A 27,324-nucleotide genomic window follows, 5' to 3' on the forward strand; every position below is an offset into this window, starting at 1 on the left:
CATACATTGGCAACCCACGAACCATAGCGTCTTTTGTACTTCCAATAATTCACACTCTCTTCTTGGGCTCGGCATTTGCCCCCAATAGCTCTAGGCGACACACGGGCCTTTTTTTGCGCTCCTGCATTAGGGTATCCCCAGTCCCAGCCACAATTTTCGTTCACAGACCGCGGACTTGGTGTCTTGGCGTAGATCGAGGCAATTAGAGATCATCCATGCCATGTGAGACACCTGGAGAAGATCCCTGATGCCCAATCTGATCAGATGGGTTTGCAGGGTTGTTTTCGCCCTAAACCTTTTTTGGGACAGTAAACTAGGCCTAGTTTAGTTGTCTTTCTTTGGTAACCGCAATTTATGCTTATCTTGGTACCTCCATCCATGGATACTCCAGATCAAAGTATAGGAGAGTTGTATTTCTGTGCATGCCTCTAATGTTTTTTCCGAGGCAGTAATCAACTCTCAGACTGACACACCACCAAGTTTGCCCCATTCTGTGGCTGTGATGAGATCAACACCCTTGGCCACTGTTCTGTTGAGATCAAACTCCACTCTGGTCCAAATTTTGTTCATCAGCGGTAAAGGCCAATTAGCCGGTGGTGCTCGGAAAAGAGCAACAGTGAGATTGTTTAAGTCGGGAGTTGTATAATTGCGAGGTAAGGCAGTGGCCATGCAGGTACCTGCAAGGCTCTAGTCAGTTGGATTGCAATCACAATACCTGAGAAAGAGATGGCTAGTATATCTAGTGTGACAAGTTTCTTGATTTTATACTACGGCCACTCGATCGAATCAATGCGATAATGGCAAACCCCGCGCTTGATTGGAATTTCGCAAACGCTTTGCTGGAATGGAATTGCCTGTTGACCCTGTAGAGCAGCCGGTCTTCCGGTCATTGGCCGAGGATATCAAGAAGTACGAGGAAGATCCAGAGGAAGCTTAGAACAGGGTCAAGCGGAATCGGGATTTGGTGCGACTCTTGATTATGGACTACTCACTTTGGTCAAGAAATGACAGCGCTATTGCTTGGGGTCCTCTGCAGACTCTGATATAGAAGGAAAGTGAGAATGGTCACGTTCTGGTCCGAGGAATCCGCCTCTCCAGAACAAGACAGACACATTCCGTGGGGACCAGTGGACATGTTGAAGGATGACGCGGGGAGTTCACGGACCGTGATTTGGAGGGAATGGCCGGGTTCAATAGTGAGTACTGAAGTCAATCAGTATCACAACTTAAACTATATCGTCTACTTTTCATATTTCATATCTTGGAAGAAGCGCTCAATCGTAGCGCTCTATGAAGCAGACCCATATAAAAGTTAAAAATGAAACATAAAGATGTATTTTGCCAATGCCGCTAGATAATCGTAACAGTTCGTAAATATGACCTGGTTCACTGCTCGATCAAATTATAAGCAAGAACAGGGTCAATCATAGCTATGTCGCTATGGCCAGATATCATAGAATCAATCTCCCCGCTTGCACCCGCTGAAAAGCCATCTTGCATCAAATAATCGGTATTCACACCTTGCTGGCCGGGAAGGTAGTTCGAGTCATTCGACTGTGAGCCGAAAGCCATATCCGAGGAATGGTCGCCTGCAGTATAGTTTTCTTGGAAAAAGGACTGGCCCTCCTGGTCAAGGCCAAGACCATACATGCCCAGTGAGTTGCCTCCAGGGCCGGAGTCATCAGCAAGCAAGGCACGTTGCATGAACAATCCCTGCACCTCGTCTTCGGAGCAGCCATGTTTGCTGGTCATGTGCACCCAGAGATCGTAGTCGCGATGGAAACGATGAGGGCACTGATCGTAGAAGCAGGCAATGTGTCGACCTGTTTCCTCCACATAACCCTGGCCTGTGAGGGCGGCTAATGTAGAGATGGAGCTATGCGAGGGTTTCTTGCTCAGTCCCAGTCGTTGACGCCGCTCTGCCTTGGCATTCTGGAGTCCCATGTGAGCAGTGCGTATGTGCTCTTCGAGTGCAAGTTTGCTGCCGTAACGGTTTCCACAACCAATGGCATCCCAACCTGCGACCTTTTTGGAGGATGAGAGGTCCGTTTCGCCGCAGACGAACCGTTTTTCGCCTTCATGGACGGTGCGAATATGGACAGTCAGGTTGCCTTGCTTGGTGAAGCTGCGATCACAGCCGGAGTAAGTGCAAAGGAACACTTTACGTTCCTCAAGACTGACATCTCCGTGAGCAACCTCGAGATGGCGTCGGAGCTCTCGTGATGTGGAGCACACGATTGGACAATGAGGACATTTGGGAGGGTGAACAATCCGAATGTGATCCTGTAGAAGGGCATAAGTGGGGAATGTCACGTCTTGGCTCGGAATGTTGTCGGTACGGTTCATGTCTGACGATTGATCTGGTAGGTTTTCAGAACATTCTGCGCAAGTAAATCGCTTTTCGGCATGGACCCTGCTTTCGTGGGCTCGCAGATTTCCAGCGGTATCAAAGGCCATCTGACATCTTTGGTTGGTTACTGGATCTGTGCGGGTACAGGGGTATGGTTTCTGCTTTAAATGAACGGTCGTGACATGTTTCTGGAGCGTCGTGTGCTTTCGAAATGTCTCGTTACAGGGCGGATACTCAGTGCAGCGGAACTTGTCTCTTCCGTCGTGTGCAGCTTCATGTCGGCGGAGTCGTGACCCTGTCACGAAGCTTTTACCGCACCCTGGTCGGCCACAAACGTAGTCTCGGACACCAGTATGGGCACTTTTGACGTGGTGGTTGAGATGAGAAGTGCGCAGAAATGTCTTGTCACAACCCTCGAACGTGCACTGGAACAGTCTTTCATTGTTGTGTGATCGAATATGTTCCTGGAGACGAGCTGGACGATTGAAAGCTTTGTCGCATCCTCCAAACGGGCAACGGTGGGTTTTGAGCTCGGACGGATAGCGGGACGACGTAGTTGAGTATGGAGTGGCAGGGGTTTCGTTCAAGTCTTGGCTCATAGCACTTGGAGTGCCTGGGGCTGAGTACTCAGCATCAGAATGATACTCCTCATATATCGGGTCTGTTGAATGATCAGCGATTCGGTTTCTTTATCCTTATCTAGAAATGAAGCATACCAGAGGTGTCCAGGATTGTTTCCTTCTGAAAACGCTTGGAAGTCGACGCTCCTTGCGACGAGGCCTTCCTTTTCTGGGCCATAATGAGAGGCCCCTGAGAAGACGATTGAGAAAAAGGAATTCCCATGCAGGAAATGGAAGATCTGACGTGAACGTCCCAATAATTTTATTTTGCCAAAAAGGCGGTGACGGCGAACGCGAGAGGAAGTTTTTCCGCTCCAAGGATTTTACAAGCACCAATCCCACTTCGATCTCCGAGTCGCTTCTCACCATCCGGTTCTTTTCTCGCTCTCTACGGTTTACGCATATTTCGCTCATTCAGCCTACCAGCCATCATGTCTGACTACGGTGAAAACGACGCCGAACCGTAAGAGCTACCTCCCACATCATGAGGTTGATCAGACCCTGGCGCAAAAGAGCTCGGGTTCTGTCTCACCTCCGAGCACCAATAAATTGTGTTCGCATGAATCGCCACAAGCAGTGTTGCTAATCTGATTGTTTGCGCAGCTATGACTATGAGCCCGGTGAGGATGTGTTCGAGGAGTTGGAGCCCGAGGACTTGGCCGATCAGGAGGGCCTCGAGGGGGAGGAAGGCGAAGGCGATATCTACAACCCTGCCGTCAATGGCGAGAATGTCGTTGTTTCGGGCGACCCCAATGCCGGGTACACTGGGAAGGTGATGGAACAGTCGCGCGAGAAGAAGGTGCCAAATGACCAGCGCACAACCACCCCGTACTTGACCAAGTACGAGCGTGCGCGCGTCCTCGGCACCCGTGCCTTACAGATCAGGTGCGTTGACAGCTATATGAAGCATTGCGGAAATGGACCGGAGACAAGATGGATTTGCTGACATCTCTCTAGTATGAACGCTCCCGTTCTCGTTGATCTTGAGGGTGAAACCGATCCCCTCCAGATTGCCATGAAGGAGTTGAACCAGAAGAAGATTCCCCTGATCGTGCGCCGATACTTGCCCGATGGATGGTAAGGATACCCCTGTGACACATGAGTGGTTGGCTATATCTAACAATACTTGGCTTCAGGTACGAGGACTGGACTTGCGAGGAGCTTCTGTAGGTGCCTCACAAGTGCCAATCATTCACACGGTGGCTGTTTACCATCTTTTCCTTTTCTTTGGGTTTCAGCATAGCGTTTGGAGTTCTGGGATTCGAAGAAACTGTCAAAAAAAGAGCTTTGAATGTCTTGGATGCATGGACAGAAGGCCTCTGCACATTAAGAAAGACCAAAAAAGATATCCAGAAATAATATGACGCTTTCTTCATTTCTCTGATGCATGTAGTTCAGACCACGTGCCGAGTCGGTCAATCATTTGCCGAAAGTAGAATCCTGACGCACTCGAGATTCTTCACCTCTCCATATTGGAGTCAGGAAATCAACTCCATTTTCCCATCCCTAAGGCATTGGGGAAGTATCAGAATGCACAATGGTCCACTAACATCCCTGTTATTTGGGGTCACAGACGCACTAATCTGATCTTGGTCGGTTCGCCTGGATAACCGGCACGAAGACCACGGTTCATCATTGGATCATCTCTCGATTTCCACCAGCAGACAGGTGGAAAGCCCTCTCCACCATGGACAAGGACCCAGTGGGCCCTAGGCCGCTGCCTGAAGGGCGCTTCCATTCGGCTCCTTCCGCCCCCAGGGCAGCTTGGCCCTGGTGAGCCCCGCTTGGTTCGGGGTTTATAATCAACTCCGAGGATTTTTTTTTCACAAAGGCTTTCCATGGCCTCGTGAGACCAGTGTCTTGCATCATTGCGGTTTGTGGCGGGCTCTTTAACTCTGTCTCGTCGCCCACTTTATCCACTCTCGACTCTTACCTTTGAGACAGACCTCGGATTGACCTGTCAAGCGCAAAACACTGAGTATGGGATCCAATAATCTGGATCTAGAGCAGAAGGTCTTCACTGAAACTTCCGCCGCTCAACATGACGGCATTGTGACCTCTCCCAAAACATCTGATTCTGTGGCAGAGAAAGAGCCTGAGCCTGACCTAACGTATGATACGGGGCTCAAGACATGGCTACAAGTACTGGGCTCGTTCTTCCTCTTCTTCAACTCATGGTATTTCTCCACGAAAACTATATAGAGTGCATCTAGCTGACCAAACTTAATGAACAGGGGCGTCATCAATACCTGGGGTGCATATCAAACATATTATGAGCAGGAACTGCTCGTTGGTACTTCGTCATCCACCATTGCCTGGATTGGATCGCTGCAATCGTTCCTGTTGATGATGATCGGAGTCATTACAGGCCCGCTGTTCGATGCAGGCTACTTCCGAGCCCTCATAAGCTTTGCCGCTTTTCTTCTACCATTTGGCTTGATGATGACCAGTCTGGCCACCAAATATTGGCAGCTGATCCTTTCTCAAGGTGTCTGTGTCGGTCTAGCAGCAGGCTGTCTTTTCGTTCCATCCGTTGCTATCCTGCCGCAGTACTTCCGAAAGAAGAAAGGTCTGGCTAATGGTCTGGCTGCCAGTGGCAGCAGTATCGGTGGTGTTGTCTACCCGATCATGTTTGACCAGTTGCAAAAGAAGGTCGGCTTTGCCTGGGCCACCCGGGCTCTGGGATTTGTCTGCTTCGGAACGATTTGCATTTCCGTTAGCATTATGCGTGCACGGTTCCAGCCAAAGGAGAAGCGCAAGCTTTGGCAGCTTTCTTCCTTTAAAGAACCCGCATTTACCATATTTGCTGTTGCCATGTTTATGGGCTTCCTGGGATTTTATAACTTCCTTTTCTACGTGCAGTCGTACGCAATTCAGACTGGGATTGTCGACTCGAATCTGGGATTCTATCTCCTGTCCATGCTGAACGCTGCCTCGACGTGCGGCCGTATAGGCCCCAATTTCCTCGCTGACCACGTTGGGCCTCTGAACATGCTCACCCCCGCAGTGACCATCACCGCTATTCTTGCTTTCGTCTGGATTCGTGTCCACACTGTGCCTGGCATCATCATTCTGACCGTGTTCTACGGCTTCTTCTCTGGGGGCTTTGTGTCTCTGCCCCCTGTCGTGATGGCTGCCATGACTTCCGACGTTCGCAATTTAGGCACACGCATGGGCATGGTCTTTGCTGTGACTTCCATCGGTCTGCTGATCGGTACACCCATTGGCGGTGCAATCCTGAGCGACACAAACGAGTATCTCGGAGTGCAACTCTTTACAGCTTGCTGTCTGACCACGTCTGCATGCCTCTTTACAACCGTACGGTTCTTGCGCTCGGGTCCCAATCTTCGTTTCAAAACCTAGATCAAAATTGCGGCACCATATATCTCGAAATCCCGCAAAACGCATTTCCTCTCCTACGGATCACACCACGGAGGTGACTTGCTTTGCTACAGAATGGCGGGCTGCGCAACCTTCAACATTATCACTCAAATCAAATGAACTCTGGATACACAGGGTTTCCCTCAATATGATCTGAGTATTATAGCATCATGACAGAATCCACTGGCATTGTGTTTGGTGGATCCCCGAAAAGCTTTGCATACTGCATTAACCTCCGGAAGAACCTTTTTTCTGCATCTTATGGAGTGGTGGGAAACACGGCGCGTAGCCATGCTGCATGGGCGAACCGGGAACAATCTATTTCCTATTAAAATCTAATTCTTTATGACATGAACCTTGCAGTCCGGTCTAAGAACCCTAATAATATTGACGTACAAATGGTTATGTAGAAGTTTAAAACCCAAATTAGGATGGATGTCCGATGCCATATTAAAGCTGAGAGGCGTATAACAAGAAACGTATTAGTATAAGGTATCGTCGCTACATAACATCTTCCGGCCCAACCCGGAATTCCTCCCCATTTTCCCGCACATGCTCAAGCTTCTTGTCTCGACTGCATGGTTTCCGCATGTCGAACGCATCCTCTCCAGTATCTGACAACCCTGACGGATCATCGCTATAGTAATTCACCACACGCCGGAAGACAGAGTATCTGATTTTGATTCACATTCGTCAGTAATTGTGTCTCTTTCCAAGATTATTCAATATCTCACTCACCCCATGTCTTTGTACATATTGCACGCTACCTTATTTCCGGCGCGAACGTATAGATCGACGAACCATGCATCATTGCTGTCCGATCCGCGCTCTAGTTGCTCGGTCAAGCGGCGCGCAAATCCGAGACGGCGCCAGGCGGGTGCAACGGTCAGCACGGTGATGTGACCGTGCCATGGTGTGTAATGCTCGGAGTTTCGCATGGATGGGTGTTGCTCTTCGAGCTTGCCCATGACTTGTGGGAAGAATAAATGTCAGCCAATGTATTCTCACTCGTAAAAATTGAGCAGTCAGATGTAGAGTAAAGCATACTGTAGCCTACAATGCCTGCGTCACGGTCTTTCACCGTGCTGAATAGTGACGGCCACTTATTCAGGTAATTAAGGTAGAAACCGAGGTCATAGTTCTCAGTGAGGGGGTCGAGGTTTGTGAGGTTTGTTTTGAGGAGGTCCAGAGGGGACATGCGCTCTACAGAGCTCATTTTGGCGTCTTGTAGTTGAGATAATGTAGGAATGTCTATCGCAGAAGGAATGTGGGGTTTGATACCCTCGTCATTTTCTGCCGGGCGGCGACGCCAGTTCGGTGAATTGATCTCCATGTTAATTGCTCCGTATACAACTGTGCCCCTCGTGCATCCTGGTGATGCAATTGTTCTGACGATTCGGTCTTTTGTGCTTATATTCATTTTCATTGGCTCCTTTGTTCCTCGCTGTAATCTGGATCATTGACTCGGAACGGAGATACCACACTAACGGACATCCGAATCAACATAGCGCTTGCAGCTCGACCAAGACAACACTTCTTTCTTTAGCCTGAATTTTTTGTTTATAACTTGGCTCTTGTTGCTCACTGTTGACATTTGTTTCAACTGGGATTCTTACGAGATCTTTTCAGTCGCTAAAATGCCCCTCCCTCCTTCTCCCCTGAAACTCTCACACCGCTATCCATCGGCCATGGACGACTCACCAATCTCGCCCGGGACGTCAAACATGAACGGATTTGCACTTCAAAGCCCTCGTTCACCGCAAACACCCCGTCTATCTGCTCCTCCATCCCCAATCGCCTCCCGCCACAACTCAACGGCATTGAGTGGATCCCACCGAGGATCCGGGGATTTTTCTGGCGCGGCCGAGGCAGGGGTTGGAGGCTTGGGAAATTTGGCAGATGAGCTAGCCGATGCCTGGGACCAAGAAGATGACGGCTATGGGTATGCGTCAGGTCAGGAAAACGGCCGCGCGGGGTCACAGCAGATGGATCAGAGTGATATGGAAGATGCATATATGCAATCTGTGCATGATATGCGCACTCGCTCGCCATCTCCATCTCCAGAGAGGGACTCGCTTCATCCCGGGAGGACTAAGAATCGTGCAAACCATCTGCGACAGCACCGGCGACAGGAGTCACAATATGACGGTTCAGATTATGGACCTGACTCGGATCTAGACGAGGCTGCGGATATCTCTCCGGCATTGGAGAATCAAATGGCTGAGATTGAAAGCCTTGTTCGGCGGGGTATAGAGAATAATGGAAGTGAGAATGACTTGGTCATTCAGCGGACAGTCGAGTCGTTAAAAGACCTCGGCGGGCAGAGCGGCATTGAAAACAGTGCCATGAGGTAAGGCATCCACTCTCCCAAAGGTCAGTATAGGAAACTAATATCTATATAAAGACTCATCACTGCTCATTCCTCAATCACATCACATCTCACGCATCAAACCCGTACCCTTCAATCCCTCATCCACCCACTCTTGTTCTCCCCATTCCCCCTCCTCTCCGAAGACGCTATCGACTCTCTCATGCCCCTTATCGACGAAGGCTTATTGCCAAACCTCCCATATCCCTTCCCCGAACAGTCCCGCCGCGGCTCCAGACCAACTACTCCACTTTCATCTGCTCATAATCCGCTAGTCTCTCTACAAGCACTCATCGCCCAAACCGCCGATATTACCCATTCACTTCGCGGTCTAAGTGACACGCTCTATGAGTCAAGACAGTTGACATCCACTGCTTCCCGGCGACTACGGTCTGCGCGTGAACTTGTCGCTGAAATCCGGCGGGAAGAAGAGAGCCGCGAAGAAGGCTCGCGGTGGATCGAGCGAGGTGAATGGGACCGCCGGCTGAAAGACCGAGAAGCCGGTAAGGTCTGCGGGGATGTAGTCAGTGGCTTTGAGGCTGTTTGTGGAGAGTGGCGAGAGAAGCTGTTCGGGGCGAATGCTGAAGTTGCTGCTGCATAGCCTCATGTTCCTGGTCCTTGATTATGCCTGGGACGTTTCATTATTATACAGGTCAAAAGATCTAGATTGCTATCCTTTATTTTTTGTTCTTTTGTCGGATATCCATATTGGTTTTTTATCGGACCATTTCTTGAGTTGGCTCTTGTTGATATTGAGACTGAGCTTCTTAGATTACATGCATATAAGCTCGAAACTATGATACCATTTCTTCTGTTTGATAGCTAGGACATGAATATTTTCTTTGTATCGTCAATTGCACTGTTGCCAGATAAGAGGGCAACACAAAGCAACAGAGTAAATACAGCATCCCAGGCCATTGCTATCCCGTTCATACTTGAACGAGTGGCAACTTCTGTCCCTCTTCGTTATTGTTTTTCTCCAGTAGTTGCTCGCAGAATCTCGCTTCTATCGACTCTGAGACTGTAATCACCTTCTCGCGTCTCTTTATGTGATGCTGTCAGTAAGAATCCAGTATCCTCCGACAGAATGCCACAAGTGTACTTTGTATATTTTTGGGAGGAAGTTGTGGATCGGGTGATGTCGCCTTCGCATAGGATACAGCATGCTAGAATGACCATTTCGAAAGGGTTCTGTCAGAATTAGCATTGTGTTCTTTTTTGAGTACAATCAGGAGTTGATGTCGTGCTGAGACGTTGATGCAGGCTGTTAAAGTATGAACATCAACTAACGTTAACCCTAATTTGACCCAAAACCTAACTCGCACCTTCGACTCGAAGCCACATCGTTCTTTTCCCGTTATTGCCACCGGAGGTTCAATCTATTTAATCTCCTGACTACAGTCAGCGACTGCTTATCTCTCTCAGCATATTGGGAAGAAATACCCTGAAAGAACAGGGTTAAGCAGGGCGAAATGCTTAGTGACCACCACTCGGGAAATTCTTCCACAGCCCCAACTGATCTAACGGATACATTCTTGACCATTTATGATAATCCCAGTAGGATCACCGAGAGTGTTTCCGTGAAAAGCCTTCATGGTAGGCGGCTGGTAGGTGCATTGCTTGTATCGCGGTGGTGGCATTTTACGACCATGGCATGTTTTCAGCTACAACATTGGCCGCCGATTAATCTTCGATTACTTTACCGCTGTGGTGGGAGGAGTCAGATGGTGATATGGCCCGTCGTCTTATATTTCCCTTTTAGATCCCGTTGCGTCTCACCCTGCAATCACCCAAGTTATACGAGAGTTGGGGCTATTTTTAGGGTGAGACTGGATGTCCTCTTTTCATCAGCCTGGAGACATATCTCACCATCTTCACTGCTTGAAGCCCACCATAATCAGGCATTCTGGACGCATCATCACTATGGTGGCGGAGACTCCAACGGTTGCGGATCCGCGCCAACAACTCCGAGAGTTGATTGATTCTTCTCCTCGCAATGATCTTATGATACATGATGGTGACTACTGCCGCAGCGCTGGCTTCTTGGTTCAATTTAGCGAGGAGGAAGTCCAACGACTCATCCAGATCTACACAGACCACGAGCCAAACTTGCGCCCCGGACTGCTGGCAACGCAATGTGAAGCATCGCTTGGTCGGTACTTTCGGACCAAGACCAAAGAAGCTTCCCACTTGCAAAAAGCGGTAGTCTTTGGCTCTCTAATTGCCTACCATGTCTCACTCGATGCTGATAATGCTGATCGTGGTGTGCTGCTCAGCATTTTTGCCAGGTCACTGCTCGTTCAGTGGCAACACACACACTCAGGCACGCCCTCTGTCGGGAAATTACTCGACGACTCGATTTACTACTGCCGCAAGGCCGTGGAGCTGGGGCCTCTCGAAGAGATTAATCGTGCGTTACACTTCTACGACCTGGGCGACCAGCTCACGGCAAGATACGCCACGCGGCACGATGCCACTGACTTCGCTGAAGCAGAGGACTGTTTCCAACAGGCCTCTACCCTGAGACCAGCAGGGCGACCTATCTTCTTGTTTAGGTGGGCGAGACTGCTCAGGGAACGGGACGAATTTGGACATCGCGACAAGGCCGAGATGCTGCGCACGTATATGGGCAAGCTGAAAGAAGCCGTGGCCAGCGAAACCAACGCGTTCAGGCCCACCCAGTATCGTACTTCCCTCAGCACCGTATGGTGGCATTTTGGATACGCTTTCTGGGAGCGCTCTGAGCTTACACAGAGTCCGGATGACCTGAAGCACGCTGCTGGTTGTTTTGGGCAGGCCAGATTGGCACCCGTTCATGGCTCTATAGACCGCTTCCGCGCCAGTCAAGACCTGGGACGAGTGAATGCGATCCGGTTCATGCAGAATGGGAATCCGGAGGACGGCAATACTGCCGTGGAGATGTTGAATGAAGCCCTCAAGATCCAGCCAGACTCGTCGCTGGTAATGGAGTCTCTTGGGAACCATCTACGTGTCTTCGCCAACTACACCAACTCGGACAAGATGCTCACAGAGTCGGCAGAGATTCTGGGCAAGGCCATTCGTGCCAGCACACAGCCAAGCGAATCGATCTGTCACGCCTACGCTGTAACGCTTATGGAACTATTCAGGAGGAGCGCTAAGATGGAAGACATCGATGAGGCTATCCAACGGTTCCGCACGCTCGTTGACTTGCCATTCGAAGACGAGGAGGAGCATGCCAGATATCCAATGAAGCTTTCTCAGTGCCTGCTACTGCGCTACGAAGCCTTTGGGCAGCAGGATGATCTGGATAAAGCTCAGTGTGAAGCCGACCGTGTCATCTCTTCAAGCACAATCTCTGAATCTCTAAGGGGCGAATGTCTTCACGTCCACGGACTGATCTCGTTTGCACGATATCATACGAGCGATCAGGTCGAAGATCTCAACCAGGCAATCACACAGTACGAAGAAGCGTTATCGAAACCTGGCAATGATGGAAAAACCACATATTCTATGCACAATGATCTTGCGAATGCGTACTATTTCAAGTTCAAGATCAGCTTGAAGTTGGAGGATCTCTCAGCTTCAATCCGTGGGTATCAATCCTCTCTCAAGGCCTTGGAAGAAAGCGGACTGGAAAACGCCAAGAGGGCCAATTTGATGGTCACGCATGGACTGGCTATCTCACTCACGGCGCAATTTGAGGTCACTCAGCAGCAACGAGACATTGACAGAGCTATTGAGTGCTACCAGGAGTGTTTGCAGGGTGCCACAAAGAAAACCCTGCAGTATGTCAGCCGAGCGACCAATCTCTCCTCTGCTTATCAGGAACGGTACAAGCTCACAGAGCAAATAGCCGACGTCAAACAGTCGCAGAGCATTCTACTTGAAGTTCTCGAGTGGAAACTTGACCTTCCGGCGGATCATTATTCTAACATGTGCAACCATCTTGGACGGGCATATCTGTTCTCCTATATCGAGTATCAAGAGCCAATATACCTGGACCTTGCGAAAGAACAATTCCAGAGTGCACTCTCTTCGGGTAGCACGCGCTACGCCTTCCAGTTGGCAGCCTCTGTGAACCTAGCCCGGGTGTTGAGATACAAGGCCCGACAGACGAAAGACGTTAAAGACCAGGTCGCTGCGCTAGCGCAAATGAAAGATAATCTTGAACGTCTGAAGCCGCTTCAAGAGAGTAGCCAACGTGTGCATCAAGATGCATTCATGTACAACTTTCTCGACTTTATCCTTGACACCTGGGAGGATTCCGGGTACAATGCTACCTCCTTGTTTGGGCAAATGTACCTCAGTGCCGTCTTGACGATACTCCCCAAGATGAAGGCACTACAGGTCTCTGCCATTGTCCGCCTCTATATCTACGCAGCCTTAGCGCAACACGTTGTGGCCAAGAAGCCAGAAGAAGCTCGCAACATGATACGTGCAGCGGCTGAGCTCTTGCCTAAAGCTATACTGCTCAGTTTTGACCGCAAGGATATTCTCAACAACTTGGACAACTTTGTTGCCTTACCAAGCTTCACCATCTCATACTCTCTGGAGGCGGGAGACCCGCCATCCCAGGCTCTCCAACTCTTCGACAAGGTCCGCAGCGTCATGTGGGATCATGTGCTGAGTAGCCAATTGACACTGCAAGGAAAACGCATTGAGAATTTCCCGGCTTTGCAGGTTAAATTGGAAAAGATGCAAAAGCCCCTTTCGAAGGCCAAGGCCCGCCAGACGAAGAATGCACTTGCGGGAGATATCGGCGAGAGCCTGGTGCAACAACACGAGGTATACTGCGAGTCCGTGGCATATCAGGAGATTCTGGATGAGTCGAGAAAAGATCCAGAGCTAGAAGGGTTTCTATGCTTGCCAGGAGACACTTCCGACCTGATCGAGCACGCACAGGAAGGACCCATTATCATTGTTAATCACGGCCTCTGCCGCAGCGATGCTATCATCGTGACTACCGAAGCGGTTGACTCGCTTCGCCTCCCGATGTTAGAGGGACAATCTATGACAGAAAGGGAGGAGTGGTATACAGAAGCCCTCCGTCTCATGAGTAGTGATCTCCCTGCCGCAACACGGCGACTGGAAGAAGTCCTTGAATGGCTGTGGGATGCCATTGCGGAGCCAGTTCTACAATATCTTGGGTTCAATGGCGAGACGACTGCGGACAGCGAGCTACCACGAACATGGTGGATCACCACGGGTCGGATTGGTACATTCCCCCTCCACGCCGCAGGCACTTCGAAGAAGGGGCCCAACTGCACCATTATGGACCGGACCGTACCATCCTATACCAACAGTCTCCGTGCTCTGGCATATACACGCAGCCGGCGACGCACTACTCAGGTAGAGCCACAATGCCGGACAGAGAAGCGCGTGCTCCTGATTTCTATGGAGACGACACCCGAGATGGGAGAGGACGCACACCTACCCAATGCCGAGCGTGAGGTAGCCAGCATCCAAGGGATTGTTGACAGCCGAGGCGGGAAGAGTAAGGTCCTTCTTAGTCCCAATCGGAACGTGGTCCTACGCCACCTCGGACGAGCTGACTTCGCCCACTTCGCCTGCCATGGTGTCTGCGATGGTGATGATCCTGCACGTAGTGCGCTCCGTCTAACGGATTGGTCGTGTAAGCCCCTTGACGTAAGATGTCTCCTTCAACAGGGGCTTCTTGATTGTCAACTTGTGTATCTCTCTGCGTGCGAGAGTGCGTCGAACAAGTCCAAGTTCCGTGATGAAGGGTTGCATCTGGCTGGTGGCTTCCAGATGGCTGGGGTACCTCATGTAATTGCCAGTCTTTGGCGTGTGGATGATTTCTTCAGTGTTGATATTGCTGAGAGATTCTATAAGGCTCTTGGGGCGCTGGAGACGAATCTCGATCCGAGTCAGTCGGCGAAGGCGCTTCGGCGTGTTATCTTGGAGTTGAGGACATCCGGTGTTAGTCCAGTATTCTGGGCTTCGTATATACATATGGGCCCTTGAGAGCTTGAGAGAAATATGTCGTCTAAATGAGTTTATGAACCTATATTCCTACCCTATATCACTCTACTTCTATCGGTTCTTGGCCTAGATCTTCCTCATCTTCACCAGTCATCGTCTGATTCATCCTCCGCCTGATCATCCTGATCATCATAATCCTCACTATCCCCAGATCCCGCGGTGTTTTCCCGCGGGCGCAAAGTCCTATCTTCAAGAACCTCTTCACAAGAAAGATCATACTCCATGCCATCATCGGATGTTAGTGTGGTTGCCACAGTCTCTTTCCCTGTATCATCTCCACGAAATGTGTTCCGTTTATTCTGCGAGCCGAGTCCCTATCAATACAGAGTCAGTATAGCTCCTCACAGCAATCCATCAATGAAACATACCCCAATAACAGGCCTATACTTAAACCTAAGACCCCCAAAGAACACCACCCTTCTTCCCCCTGAATTCTACATCTAGCAATTAGCACAAGACACAAACCAATCCATGCACAAACAACAAGCTACAAAGAAACTCACATCATCCCCTCTAGCCCTCAACCAACCCGCCGCAGCACCACAATCAACCCAAGTCCCCGTAGGCGCAACCTCCCCAACCTCAACAACCCCAACCTGAAAGCCCACGTCAACAGCCTTCCTACAATTCCTCCAACAATTAACAGCAACCTCCTCCGCAGCCCACGTACTAGTAACAACCCACAACGCACATTCCCTCAACTCGCCCCGTTCAGCAAGTAACCTCCCCGCATTGGCAACAACCCATGCCTTAAACGGTGTTTCATGGTAGAAACGCTCGTGTACAATTGGCGCACTAGTAACAAGCACCGCACCGCTAGATTCCTCGCTTTCGAAGCGGAAATGCGAAGATAGACTTATTGGTGCGCCGGCTATTGCGAGGAGGGTCTGGGACAGGCCTGCTTGTAGGTTTATTTGGTGGCTGTGGGTTTTTAGGCCTAGTTTTGGGCCCCAAGTTTGATGTTCCGGTGTTGCGAGGGGTGGGAGGGTCGGTGGGGGTTTTAGAGTAGTCGTGGATGTAGGTGAGGTAGGATCTGGTTGCTTGGATAGATCGATGATCGGGTTCCAGTTGCCGTCTCTGTCGAAGTAACCTACCATTCCTGGGTGGAAGATGTTGTGCGGTTGGGGGTTGTATAGGGCTGTGCCGTAGGGGTGGGAGCGCATTTGGTCTGCATATTCTATGTCGAGAGGTTTTCCTTCGCTGGGGAGAAGCATTTTTGTGTATATTGTATGTTCTGGTTTGCGTCTAGTATGATTGAAGAGTGAAAAGTTAAGGTGTATCGGAAGATTAAACGGGCTGTGGGAAGGTAGTGAAAGTATGCCGTGGTGACATGACTGTTAGGCTGTAGGCTGTGTCAGTTGACTCTGCTCCATGGAGGGGGAGAAAATCAGCCATCAGATCTAAACATAGGATGCATTTAATGCAATAAGCTTCGTATTTGGCCGGATTGTCGGCCAGTCATATTCCATATGCGCCACAATGAGGTGGGGGTTCGAGTATCTTCACTTGTTTAGCTTGCATTTATCACTTTTGGGCTTGGTAAGGATGACTTGATTAAAGGCGCTGTAAAGGAATGAGTAATCTTATTCTAGATTTTACCCATCATGATCTCCGAACATTCCTGAGGTGGTGTTATACCCATCCATTGTGTACACAGTTTGGCCACTGCTTAGGGCCCGTCAATCACGTGACACCATGCTCAGGCGATTGTTCCCGACGGGTAGAACACCCCAGATATGTATGCAATGCAGGCGTGGAGTAGTGGGGAATCAACTTTTTTGTAGTCTTTCTTTTTGAGTGGGGAAAACAGAGCCTAGACCTACGCAGACACATGTATATGTGGCAGGGAATGTATAGTAAATTAACAGACTCTAGAATATCTATCACCAAGGCAAAGCCTCGAAACACTGGGTACTATCCTGAAACCTAAAACACATAGGGGAACAAGCGTGACTTGGAATTGGCATCAAAAATGGCATCAGCCATCCATCCATTCAGAAAGGAGGAAATAAATTAAAGACATTGACATTGAAACGCAAAAGCGACAGACCAAGGGGCCCCATGGGGCCGATGATACAGGAAATATGCAGAAAAGAGGTCATGAGAACAGCGCCAAAGAGAAAAGAGCTTCCATACACTTTTTGGGAGGGAAAGAGTCATTGCTATCTACTCGTGGAGCCGGTCGTTTACTGCTGCTGCTTCCATCTCGGGACCCACTTGCCGCCGCTGCCTTCAGCCTTGGGGGCTGAGGCAGGGGGAGCAGGAGAGGGAGACTGGGAAGAAGACTCGCGAGCATGGCGGGGTGCCCAGCGCTCGGTGGGGGCTTCGCGAGGCTCGCGGGGCTCACGAGGGGGAGGGGCGGAGCCAGAGCCAGCGGAGGCACCGGCGCGCAGGTGAGGAGGCACGTAGCCACCACCGATCTTGCGAGGGGGCTCCTCGCGGACGGGGGCCGGGGCGGGAGCACCACCGGCCTCCCTGGCAGCTTCGCGCTCTCTCCAGCTGGAGGGAGCTGCAGTGCGGGGGGCAACATTGAGACGGGGGGCAGTTCGCTCGGTAGGTTCTGCAAATCCACCACCGGTCCTCCGGGCTGCGCGGCGGGCTTCGGCCTCTGCCTCGCGCTGCTGTTGCTTCAAAGCTATCTCGTCGAGTTTGCTATTAAAACGGTTAGGTTGAAGGTATGGGACAGGCTTGGGATGTGGGAATACTAACGATCGCTCCTCCTCACGCTTGGCCTTCTCTTCGGCCAGAGCACGACGGCGCTCCTCTTCGCGAGCAGTGCGCTCCTGCTCCTCGCGGGCAGCACGCTCTTCCTCCTCCTTGCGACGGAGCTCCTCCTCCTCGCGTTCCTGGCGCTCGCGGCGGCGGCGCTCCTGGACTTCCTTGACACGCTGCTTCTTCTTGGCCTCGAACTCGCGCTCGGCGGCCTTGCGGCGCTTCTCGAACTCCTCGTGGCGCTTCTCGGAAACCTCCTTACGGAAGCTGCTGAACTGGGGAACGAGACGGCCCAGGCGGTGCTTGAGGGCAACAGCCTCGGCGTGCTTCTGCTTGGACTCCTTGAGAGCCTCGGCCTTCTGCTTTTCGTAGAGCTCCATATCGAGCTTCTTCTGGGCCTCGTAGTCGGATGCAATGTGCTTCAGCTCCTCGCGACGGAAGGCACGCTCCAAGTGGTCGATACGCTTGGCGGTGGTGCGGATGCGGTCGTTGAGCTCGTTCTTCTCCTTCTCGAGCTGAGCGAGCTTCATGGCACGCAGGCGGTTGGCGTCAAGCTCCTCGAGATCGATCTCGCTGACATCAATACCCTTGACACCAGTCTTGAGCTCCTCGAGCTGCTTCTTGAGCTCCTCCTGGCGGATGCGGTCCTGCTCATCTTTAATGCGCTTGAGCTCACGGTCGCGTTGCTCATCAGCCAAGCGCTGCTTCTCGGCATCTTGGAGCTGCTGAGTGCGGATACGCTTGCGGTTCTCCTCGTCACGCTGCTTCTTCTGGAGGGCATCGGTGGCAGCCTCCTTCTTCTTGTCGATGAGGACGCGACGAGCCAGAGTCTCCTCGTGCTCCTGGGCAGCACCAGCAAGGGCGCGGGCCTGAGCAGTCTGCTTGGCCTGAAGACGAGCCTCGTTGTATGAAGGATCCACGTACATACATGTGACGTGGAGAGTCTTGGCGAGACGAGCGACCGAGTAGCGGGCAATCTCGGCAGGGGTGTTCTGGAGACGCTGGACCTCGCTCTCGGCGGAGCCAGCACCGCTGCCAGCGTGGGAGGCCTTGGAAGAGGAAAAGACGTCGGAGTCGAAGGTGAGGACGCCAGAAATGTGATCAACGCGAATGGAGAGGTCACCCTTCTTGCAGCCGTTCATGATGAACTTCTCAATCATGGCGGGGGTGATCTGGAAAGGCTCGGGGAACTGAGCAAGCTCGTAGACGAACTTGAGCTCAACGGACTCGTAGACCTGCGACAGCTGCTGGAACAAACGGGTCAGGATAACCTGCTGGAGAGGCACAACGTACTTCTCCATCTCGGGGTCGGCACCGATCTGCTTGAGGATGGGGGTGATCTTCTTGCAAATCGAGAGAGGGTGGAAGTCGACTTCCAGGATGTTGTAGAGCTCGCGGATCTCGGGGCGGACACGGCGGAGCAGACCCTTGTTCAAGGCATCGCGGAAGAGGACGGTACGGGTGGGGGCGGTGGCCATGCCGAGCAGGTTGGTGAGACGGGTGTTCTTGTTCTTGCGGGCCTCGTCCACGTCGACCAGAGCACCGCGGGAGCGGGAAGTGCTGATGACGGGGATAGAGAGAGCGGAGAGCAGAACAAAGGAGGCAGCCTTGGTCATCTCAGCCTCGGTGACCGAGGGGTTCTCCTTCTTGGAGCTCTGGCCGCTGGCCAGGGCGACGGAGGAGAGACGGAGGAGGTTATAGTAACGGTTGTAGGCAGCGGCGTGGAACAGGTAGTTCTCGCTGACGAGGAAAATACGAGCAAGCTTCTCGTAGTAGTTGGCCATCATGATGTTCTTAGCGGGGCGCTTGCTCAGGTTGAGCAGGGTGTGAATATCCTCGATACTGCGGAAGGCTTCCTGCCAGAGCTCGAGCTCAACGGCCACGTTCAACTGCTGGAAACGAGTGTCTAGGTGACGCTGGAGGGTGTCGGGGTCGCTCAAGTTGATGGCGTGCATCTGGGTAGAGTACTTGGCGGCATTCTGGACGTGGTTACGGAGCAGTTCGCAAAGACGGCGGAATTCGGTCTTGCGGGTGTACTTCTGGCAGAACTTGAAGGCCTGGAGGGCAGTCGACTGGTACATAATCTCGAGACGGGCATTGTTCTTCAGGATCTCGAGGACGGTACGGTAAGTCTCCCAGAGGAACTTGAGCCATGGGGTCACGACGGCGCGGTCGGTGCGGTCGCGGGACTGCTCGCCAGAGACGGTAGCGAGGAGGATGGTCTCGGGGGTTTCGATGGCCTCCAGATCCTCGATGTTGCTAGAGGGAGCGGCGGACTCGAGGGACGACTGGATCTCATCAGCCTTGGCCTGGGCCTCGGTGACCTTCTGCTCGGCGAGCTCGATGAACTTCTTGAGGACGATCTCGATGGTGCCGACGTTGGTGTTCTGGGCGATGTTCTTGTACTGGTAGAGACCGTCCTTGGCGGCCTTACCCTTGCGAAGGTCGACACAGAGCTCAACAAACAGGAGCATCACCGGCTCGAGGGAGGCGATGGGGCTGCTGCGCGTCCGCTTGGAGGTGACATGTTCGTGCAAAACAGTCAAGGCGGCGGGAGCCTGACCGACGGCGATAAGTTCCTGAGCCCTCTATCCACATTATATTCATCAGCATCCGTCCATCGTCCATCGCTCGTATGTCGCGACTCACCTTGAGGACATTCTCAGGTTTGATATGCGGAGGAGGAGGCATGGTGGGTGGATGCCCCTTTGGGGAATTAAATTTTCAAAGAAAAACCTGGGGACAAATTATCGAAAAGTGTCGAGATCAACCCAGTGACACACACACGGGCAGCTAGTAAGATGCGATGGGAGATGCTGCCACGCGAAGACCCGATAATGAGGGGAAGATTCACAATGTGCGTGAAGCAGCGAAAATTGGAACCCGCCGCTGTTCCCACTCGGGTTAAGCGATGGCGATCACGTGTTGGGGCCTGAGGAATCAGGTGTTGGTCAGATCAGAGACATCAGAATCGAGTTGATACACGCCTGGAAGTATTGATTACTTGCATATTTCATATTGTACTAGTTATATTCCTGCTATTCATCGTAGTTGTTCTGATTTGAACTATCTCATTCCGAATCTCCTGTCAAGTACCCGGTACCGCCCAGAATCCCCCCGTCAATAGTAACACAATAGTGTTCCCCGACCCATCCGAAGTACCAGGTACTTCTTTACGTGTAAAGGAAAGGCGAAGCCCACGGACCTAAGAGAAAATCCCTCTCCAGATTAACCTTCCCTTTGTCACTCATTCTCTCCCTGAACTCCTCACCCTCTTTTTGAATACTTTCTTTGTTCCCCTGAAAATCCAGACCTAATTTCTTCCTCCTTGGGAACTGCCGATCCAATCCCCCTCTCTTCCCCCTTTCTCACATCGCGTCTCCTCAACCCCAACCACCCACGATGCCTGCCTACGAACTCCGATCCGGTGGTGATGTCAAGAACAAGAAGCAGAGTGTCGCCGACCTCAAATACCGTCGGCTCACCGAGCTCAATGCCCGTCTGAAGGAGGACTTGGACCGCCCGCGTGTCAAGGTCTCCGAGGCCGCTCTCTCGTCCGTTCACCCGCCCTTGGTTCGCAAGCCATCGCTAACATCCCAAACAGCCTCATCAGCTACTGCAACAACACTCGCGACTTCATGGTTCCATCCGTATGGGGACAGGTATGCGACCGGGTTTCGGCTCAATGGATTCAACGCGCGCATTCACTAACAACACCTTCTAGGTCGACAAGCGCGAGGACCCCTACGCTCCCCAGCAGCAGGGCGGTTGCTGCACTGTCATGTAATGGACTCACGACGCCAATATTCGCCATGACATCTCGCTCTTTTCCCTTTCTCTCTTCTACTTAATTTCGGACCATTCACGACTACCCCCTGGACCCTGAACGGAACTTTGCGATCGCGCACACAAGCGAGATGTCGGCCTGAAAGAATCGTCTGCTGGTCCTGCACGAAACCTTCCACGCCGCCATTTGGACCCCTTCGAGTCTGCGAGTTTGCGATTCTGCGAGTCCGCCTTTTCTACACTTTTGGTCCCCCCTTTTTCCCGACATGCAGGCAGTGCACTTGACGATGCATCTGTTGCACCCCGGCTTTTTTTTTCTGGATCGCACCATTACCCCTTGTGTTTGGAAGCCTTTTTTTTACCTTTTTTCCTCACTTTGTATCCTTGTTACGGTTCCCTTCAAAAGCCTCATTTTGGCAAGGCAGAGTCGGTTGCCATGTATCATAGATTCGCTTCGCATCCATGACCAATCCAATACCGATGTAATCTTCTACTAAACGAAGTACTTTGGCCCAAATGCCGAGGCTTCGGGGCCCAGCAGATTGGATCCGAGCGAAGCCGTTGTTTTGGCCTTGCATGATCCTTCTACACGAGTAGCATCGTAGCATCTGATCTGAAATTAAGAACGCGTGTCAGGGTAATTGTTTCAGCATGTCCCTGAAATATAGAAACACCCACATACCTCTATCTAGTGTATCAAAGTAGATATCTACAGTAATCATCAGCAATCCCCGCTGACATCATCCACACCACCTGGGGCAAACATCCCACCATAGACTCACCAGCCATCTCACCTATACTCATATACTCATATATCCAGGCCCCCAACATATTACCTGCAGTTCTCGGCTCCAACCCCCACCCTAAGCCGAACATCACATCACCACCTCACCACATCCCATTTCTCAAACACAATGGAGTCCAAGCCAAACGAAGACAAGAAAACCGCCCTGGAACACGTCCACCTCCCCCGCATCTCCATCAAATTCTGCACCCAGTGCCGATGGATGCTCCGCGCCGCATACGTAAGTTCCCTTCGACCTATCACAGTGTCCCCTGTTTGAGTTGGCCTTTTTGCCTTCGGGTGAGGCTCGTAATATTATCGTGGTGTACTTTGATATACAAGTACACCCAATCCTTATGTGACATCAGACAAGGATCTATGTTTTTATATATATATATATATGTATTAACAAACAAATACTATATAGTTCGCCCAAGAACTCCTCTCGACATTCAGCACAGACCTAGGCGAGGTCGCTCTAGTCCCCATGACCGGAGGCATCTTCACCGTGACGATATGGCATGGCACGGTATCGGACGATGGGCATATTACCACCCAGGAGAGTATTCTATGGGATCGGAAGCGGGATGGGGGATTCCCCGGTATGTTCTTTGTTTCTTTTCTTTTCTGTTTATTACCCATCTGTTCACCAAGAGTATTCGGAGTATGTATATATCTAATTACCGCACCTATAGAAGTCAAAGCACTCAAATCCCTCGTGCGGAATGTTATTGCCCCCGAGCGGGATTTGGGACATACGGATCGTGCATTGAAGGCCCAGCAGAGTGGGCAGAAGGAGAAGATAAAAGAGGAGGAGAGTAAGGATGCTAAGGCTTGTGAGGATTGTCAGTAGGTGAGATTTGGGGTGTTTTTTACCCCCTGGTTTTGGTACTTGGTGTCTTGTGTATGGTACATAGATTTTACTTTTTAGATGCTACCGTTATTGGGAGATATCCCATATATGTTGAATTGATGATGAAAGTGAGCTAAGGATCTCGGGCATACAGTAGATATTGGATCCCCTTCTAGGTACCTGATATTGGTATCTCTCACTTGCAAAGGTGTGGTTGGGACATTCTGGATGGTACAACACTCCACTACAATTGTTGAATTGGACGCCTGACTTGGAATAAGGTCAATATAGTTAAGCATAGTAGACTACCACATAGAATAGAACGAAAAACTTGTTTCAAAATCTTGATTCTTTGATTCTCACTATACACATAACATTCATTATCCCGCAAAGCAGATTCTACAAAAAAAAGAAACCATGCCAGAACAAGAGAGAGACAAGATACATGTGTAAGACCGAACATAGATAGGAGAGGAAAGCAGAGACAGCCCAAGATCATAAAAATAGAACCTCGGAGATCGAGATGAAAATGGAGAAGAAAGAGAAACCCAAGCCCACTCCTTAACTGAAAGAGATTCAACGCCGCCGGGCTCCGTTGCCAACTCTGAGATATGGCGTGAAAGAGCCGCCCCAGGCATGACACAAGGGACATAGAGAAATGAGAGATGAAGGAGAAGGAGAAGAATAAGAAGAAGAAAGAGATAAGTGAAAGGGTGAAGAGAAGGTACAAACGTTCATGGTAGAAACACAACAGGGCACACCCGACGCAAACATCAGATCGAGTAACAAAGGTTGCTTAACACATCCATTCGTACATACGCTGGTATTCCTTTTTCCTTTTTTGTTTTTTCTTTTTTTCCCGGTTTTGCAAGTGGAATTCACAGTGAAGCGTGACTCTCGACTTGGAAGTGAGAGGAGAGGAAATGCGATGGACATGCAGCGCAGCTTGTCTGTTGCCATAAACGGTTCAGTAAGCTTTTGCGTTTGCTTTCGTGTCCGAGAAGTCCAAGTGTGTTCAGTAGCATCATCGACTTCGTAGGTGTTCGTGACTGGGAGAGCCAATCTATCAGATGAAAGGTCAAATATCAGACGACAAGCTGATACATGAGATGAAAGTCCCGAGTAGCTTCTCCGTTGTCGAGTCGTGAATTCATGTAACAACCATTGAGGTCTCATGGTTCATCACAAGAATGAAATGTTCATAAGACCATGGCAGCATTATGCAGTCGGTGATAGGTACACACCAACCGACCGCAACAAAAATAGAGGATCAGGTCTCGCCGCGGACCTCAGGTGTATGGTTGCGGCGTTTCCAGAAAGCAAGGCGTAGTCTGCTTCGCCGTTTAGGGAGCTTGCGGTGTCCGCGAGGATCTTCTTGCGGACTTTCATTTTTGATGCTCTCGCCTGTAGTGGTTGACTGAGCAGGGCTACGCCCATTTGCAGTCCTGGCGAAGTCTTTGGTGGCGCCATCTTCGGATTGAGAGTATCCAGCGCCGAGTCCGGAGCTACGCCCAGGGCTGTAGCCACTTGAATGCTCTGGAATGCTTGCGGGATAGGCGTCTGCTGTGCTGGGGCGGGTACTACTATCATCCGGTCCTCCAATATCACTCTGTGGCGCACTTTCCCCGGAAACCCGCTTTTCATCTCCACTATCAACGGCCAAAAAGCTTGTGGCGTTGGTTGCGGGAGAGATCGGTGTCATTGTGTTGCTGTAGGTACTTTGTGTCCGGGTGCAGCTATTACGGTTGGAGCCTGTGCGGGCAGACGAGCTGTGGTGCGCGTGGTGACGTTGAGAGCCGTGCATGAAGCCTTGGCGAGAGCTGCTCGGTCTATCGGCAGATTCGGACGCATGATCACGTTCTGTTGTCCCTGCCGGGGTGTTGGGATTCGCAGAGTTCGCATACAGAACGGCTGCGAGCACAGCTGGATCGTCTGTAGAAGGATTAGATTCTGGGAGGGGGCTGAAGTATTGCGTCCCAACAGATCCGCGAGCCGACTCTGGAACACCTGGAATAGAGAAATAAGACATGTCCGGCACGGCACTTGATGACTTGCGAGAGGGAAATTCAGACGGCGCGAGGGGTGTTCCTGTGATCTCAATTTGAGGACCTGCGGTATCTGGCGAAACTACCGGTTCAATAGTGTTTTCGTTGTATGAAGCCGAAGCCGTATCTGTAGATGACGCAGGTGATTTGACGTCTGAATTGGCACGTGGCTTTTCGGTACCGGTTGATTCGGCGGCAGGGCTATGGGAACGAGGCGAAACAGTGATCTCAGCCCGGTTCTCAATCGGCAACCCCTGTTTCTTCAGTTCATCGTTGGAAAGTTTCTGCCACTGTGCCTGGTTGCGACGAATATGCTCTGCGGTGAACTCCAATTGAGGCAGAAGGTCGGATATGCCCTCGAAGAGTGGGAGAGCGAAGATTGACATGAATCCAATTTGGCCAGTGGCCAGCTTGTAGACATTGCCCAACTCTGGCGGTCCACCGAAGAGCGCAGTTTCCATACCAACTTCCCTCTCCATATCACCCTGATTGGCAAATTCTTCCTGCAAGATTTGGGTCCACTTCTCTGCGATCTTCCACGGCCGAGCGACATTGCTGATATCGGCACATTTAATCAACAATCCACAAACAAGTGTTTTGAACATGTCGAGATCCTGTGGTTTCCAGCCATCAACACTTTTATTATTCTCGTAAAATCGTTCTTGCAATGAACCCATCCGTTGCATGAACTTCTGGTGGACACCCATATCTGTCGCCAGAATTGAGCTGATGAGAAGCTTTCGCAAGGATTTATCCTTGAAGGCTGCTGGCCAGTGTCGGCGGAGGATCTGAGAGAAAGCGGCGCAGTGGAATGCTTCGAGAACAGAGTTGTCGTTGTAAAGTTGTGCGAGAGGGGCGTTAAGCTTAACCAGGAAGAAGTTGTTGACACCCGGGTGACCAACGTCATGGCCAATAGCCGAGATCAAGAGAGTGAGAGCGTCGAATGGCGCTAAAATGGAGGCGATGGGAGATTCGGGAACGCGGGTTTGGCCAGCCGGTCGGTATGGCGGCAAGGCACCGATGTGCAATAAGAAGCAAAAGACGGATTGTAGCACGTCAATCGCGTGGCGGAAATTGTGGTAAAGCACAAACGAGTTGTATGCAGCACGACAGGCAAGCAGGAAATTTTGCAGTTCATCAGGGGTTAACCTCCAATGGTCTAGACCTGGCATAGTGAGCGCATGCTGTAGGATTTCACAAGCACCAAACACCAGCTCATCTTCGGTGAATTCATGGGCTGAGAACTTCCAGCTACCTAGCTGCTCTTTGATAAAAGGCACACGGTCAAGTTTAATGTCGAGCTCCCCTTCTTGGAACTCAGAAATGACCTCTTCCGGGTTGCAAATTCCTTTCATGAGCTTGGAAACCATAGCCTCTCTCAAGTAAGAGTACGGCTGCTCATTATTGTTAACACCAACCCATGAAAGCTTTCGTAGCTTTCTTCGTGCAAGGAAACCAGACATCTCTCGCTGTGCCGTTTTGCGCGTGCGATAGGCATGAACCACAAGTCCTCGGATTCGTGACCGATCAAGCGGAGTGGTCAAAACGTCTACTGCACCAGCATCAAGGCAACGGGCAATCTGTTTATGCTCCAGTGTGAGAGGCACACGCGACAGCGGGTCACTGGTTGGACCGACATTTTCGGCAGGCGTATCCGGGCTGGGAAGTCGCAACACAGCAATAGGAATGATCAATTTCGGCCCTTCTTGAACTTGAATGTCGTTCGAAATTCCCGATAGTAGTGACAGTCCACGTGCTTCGTCAGATTGGGTTGAAAAGGTGAATGTGCGATGAATGGAACCGGGTGATGGAGGCCCATTGTCCATCCACGAAGCCCGGCTGGCTTTTCGGCGAGCCAAATTTGATTCTTCGCCGCTAAAGTCTACATCGAAAAAGGCGAAAATCGGGTTACACTCGTTGCCTGCACGGTCGCTCAGTTCGGCCAACGTGTTGGCAAAAGTGGTTCCGTTCTGGCAGAGGTAGACTAAGAGGAAATCAGGGGTGTTCAAGCGCAAGACAACAGCGGGACCTACCTTGTTTGCAAATTTCCAGCAGCAGCTCCACATCGGTCTGCAGGGCCTCTGGCTCATCTGGAGTAACAAAGGAACCTGCTGACGATATAGTTGATGCGTCGATAGAATTTCTGCGCACCCATCTCTCCGACCGCACTCGGTCGTCGATATAGACGCCCGAGCAATCCATGCGATCCACCATGGTATCGAAGGGGAAGCGAAATCCCGATCAGGCAATGTCGCCTGAATCACAAGACCGCAGATAAGACGTCAATCAGAGTAAAGGAAGGAAACGAGCCGATCGGACCTATCCAAGTTCGCATAAGGCTCAGATGACCGAGATCAAGAGGGTGTCGACGGGGGAATATAGGAGAGACGAGGTCGTTTGACAAAAGCGGCCAGGGCGAAAAAACGAGCGGCGAGCTGGT

At 51.1% G+C, this 27,324-nt stretch overlaps 12 protein-coding genes across 12 annotated transcripts; 6 read left to right on the forward strand and 6 right to left on the reverse strand.

Annotated features, from left to right (window-relative positions):
* Positions 1–1,314: 1,314 nt before the first annotated feature.
* On the reverse strand, positions 1,315–3,193 carry N7446_003302 (C2H2-type zinc finger protein; the record flags this gene model as incomplete). The annotated part of the gene is made up of 2 exons (XM_058512051.1): positions 1,315–3,011; positions 3,067–3,193. The coding sequence occupies 2 exons, from the start codon at positions 3,191–3,193 to the stop codon at positions 1,387–1,389; spliced, it is 1,752 nt and encodes a 583-aa protein (XP_058377587.1). The 3' UTR covers positions 1,315–1,386.
* A 208-nt stretch (positions 3,194–3,401) lies between these two features.
* N7446_003303 (DNA-directed RNA polymerase core subunit RPO26) lies at positions 3,402–4,140 on the forward strand (the record flags this gene model as incomplete). The annotated part of the gene is made up of 4 exons (XM_058512052.1): positions 3,402–3,433; positions 3,574–3,855; positions 3,928–4,047; positions 4,107–4,140. The coding sequence occupies 4 exons, from the start codon at positions 3,402–3,404 to the stop codon at positions 4,138–4,140; spliced, it is 468 nt and encodes a 155-aa protein (XP_058377588.1).
* A 462-nt stretch (positions 4,141–4,602) lies between these two features.
* On the reverse strand, positions 4,603–4,839 carry N7446_003304 (uncharacterized protein; the record flags this gene model as incomplete). Its single annotated transcript, XM_058512053.1, has 1 exon — positions 4,603–4,839. The coding sequence occupies one exon, from the start codon at positions 4,837–4,839 to the stop codon at positions 4,603–4,605; it is 237 nt and encodes a 78-aa protein (XP_058377589.1).
* Positions 4,840–4,950: 111 nt separating this feature from the next.
* Positions 4,951–6,333, forward strand: N7446_003305 (MCT family MFS transporter; the record flags this gene model as incomplete). The annotated part of the gene is made up of 2 exons (XM_058512054.1): positions 4,951–5,147; positions 5,205–6,333. 2 exons carry the CDS (start codon positions 4,951–4,953, stop codon positions 6,331–6,333), a joined length of 1,326 nt encoding a protein of 441 aa, XP_058377590.1.
* Positions 6,334–6,852: 519 nt separating this feature from the next.
* Positions 6,853–7,567, reverse strand: N7446_003306 (peptide alpha-N-acetyltransferase complex B subunit NAT3; the record flags this gene model as incomplete). Its single annotated transcript, XM_058512055.1, has 3 exons — positions 6,853–7,024; positions 7,090–7,321; positions 7,399–7,567. The coding sequence occupies 3 exons, from the start codon at positions 7,565–7,567 to the stop codon at positions 6,853–6,855; spliced, it is 573 nt and encodes a 190-aa protein (XP_058377591.1).
* Positions 7,568–7,988: 421 nt separating this feature from the next.
* Positions 7,989–9,320, forward strand: N7446_003307 (uncharacterized protein; the record flags this gene model as incomplete). The annotated part of the gene is made up of 2 exons (XM_058512056.1): positions 7,989–8,701; positions 8,756–9,320. 2 exons carry the CDS (start codon positions 7,989–7,991, stop codon positions 9,318–9,320), a joined length of 1,278 nt encoding a protein of 425 aa, XP_058377592.1.
* Positions 9,321–10,642: 1,322 nt separating this feature from the next.
* N7446_003308 (uncharacterized protein) lies at positions 10,643–14,686 on the forward strand (the record flags this gene model as incomplete). Its single annotated transcript, XM_058512057.1, has 1 exon — positions 10,643–14,686. The coding sequence occupies one exon, from the start codon at positions 10,643–10,645 to the stop codon at positions 14,684–14,686; it is 4,044 nt and encodes a 1,347-aa protein (XP_058377593.1).
* Positions 14,687–14,787: 101 nt separating this feature from the next.
* On the reverse strand, positions 14,788–15,918 carry N7446_003309 (uncharacterized protein; the record flags this gene model as incomplete). The annotated part of the gene is made up of 3 exons (XM_058512058.1): positions 14,788–15,018; positions 15,073–15,138; positions 15,208–15,918. 3 exons carry the CDS (start codon positions 15,916–15,918, stop codon positions 14,788–14,790), a joined length of 1,008 nt encoding a protein of 335 aa, XP_058377594.1.
* A 972-nt stretch (positions 15,919–16,890) lies between these two features.
* tif32 (putative eukaryotic translation initiation factor 3 subunit EifCa) lies at positions 16,891–20,107 on the reverse strand (the record flags this gene model as incomplete). Its single annotated transcript, XM_058512059.1, has 3 exons — positions 16,891–17,356; positions 17,414–20,004; positions 20,066–20,107. 3 exons carry the CDS (start codon positions 20,105–20,107, stop codon positions 16,891–16,893), a joined length of 3,099 nt encoding a protein of 1,032 aa, XP_058377595.1.
* A 711-nt stretch (positions 20,108–20,818) lies between these two features.
* Positions 20,819–21,203, forward strand: N7446_003311 (guanine nucleotide-binding protein subunit gamma; the record flags this gene model as incomplete). Its single annotated transcript, XM_058512060.1, has 3 exons — positions 20,819–20,970; positions 21,021–21,078; positions 21,141–21,203. The coding sequence occupies 3 exons, from the start codon at positions 20,819–20,821 to the stop codon at positions 21,201–21,203; spliced, it is 273 nt and encodes a 90-aa protein (XP_058377596.1).
* An 816-nt stretch (positions 21,204–22,019) lies between these two features.
* Positions 22,020–23,066, forward strand: N7446_003312 (Rdx family protein). Its single transcript, XM_058512061.1, has 3 exons — positions 22,020–22,227; positions 22,414–22,588; positions 22,682–23,066. The coding sequence occupies exons 1-3, from the start codon at positions 22,117–22,119 to the stop codon at positions 22,837–22,839; spliced, it is 444 nt and encodes a 147-aa protein (XP_058377597.1). The 5' UTR covers positions 22,020–22,116; the 3' UTR covers positions 22,840–23,066.
* Positions 23,067–24,109: 1,043 nt separating this feature from the next.
* Positions 24,110–27,098, reverse strand: pdeB (3',5'-cyclic-nucleotide phosphodiesterase PDE2; the record flags this gene model as incomplete). Its single annotated transcript, XM_058512062.1, has 2 exons — positions 24,110–26,868; positions 26,918–27,098. 2 exons carry the CDS (start codon positions 27,096–27,098, stop codon positions 24,110–24,112), a joined length of 2,940 nt encoding a protein of 979 aa, XP_058377598.1.
* Between the last annotated feature and the right edge of the window lie 226 nt (positions 27,099–27,324).

Source organism: Penicillium canescens, assembly GCF_028828765.1.
Source record: "Penicillium canescens strain IBT 15451 chromosome Unknown utg000002l_segment0_segment0, whole genome shotgun sequence".
Classification (NCBI taxonomy): domain Eukaryota; kingdom Fungi; phylum Ascomycota; class Eurotiomycetes; order Eurotiales; family Aspergillaceae; genus Penicillium; species Penicillium canescens.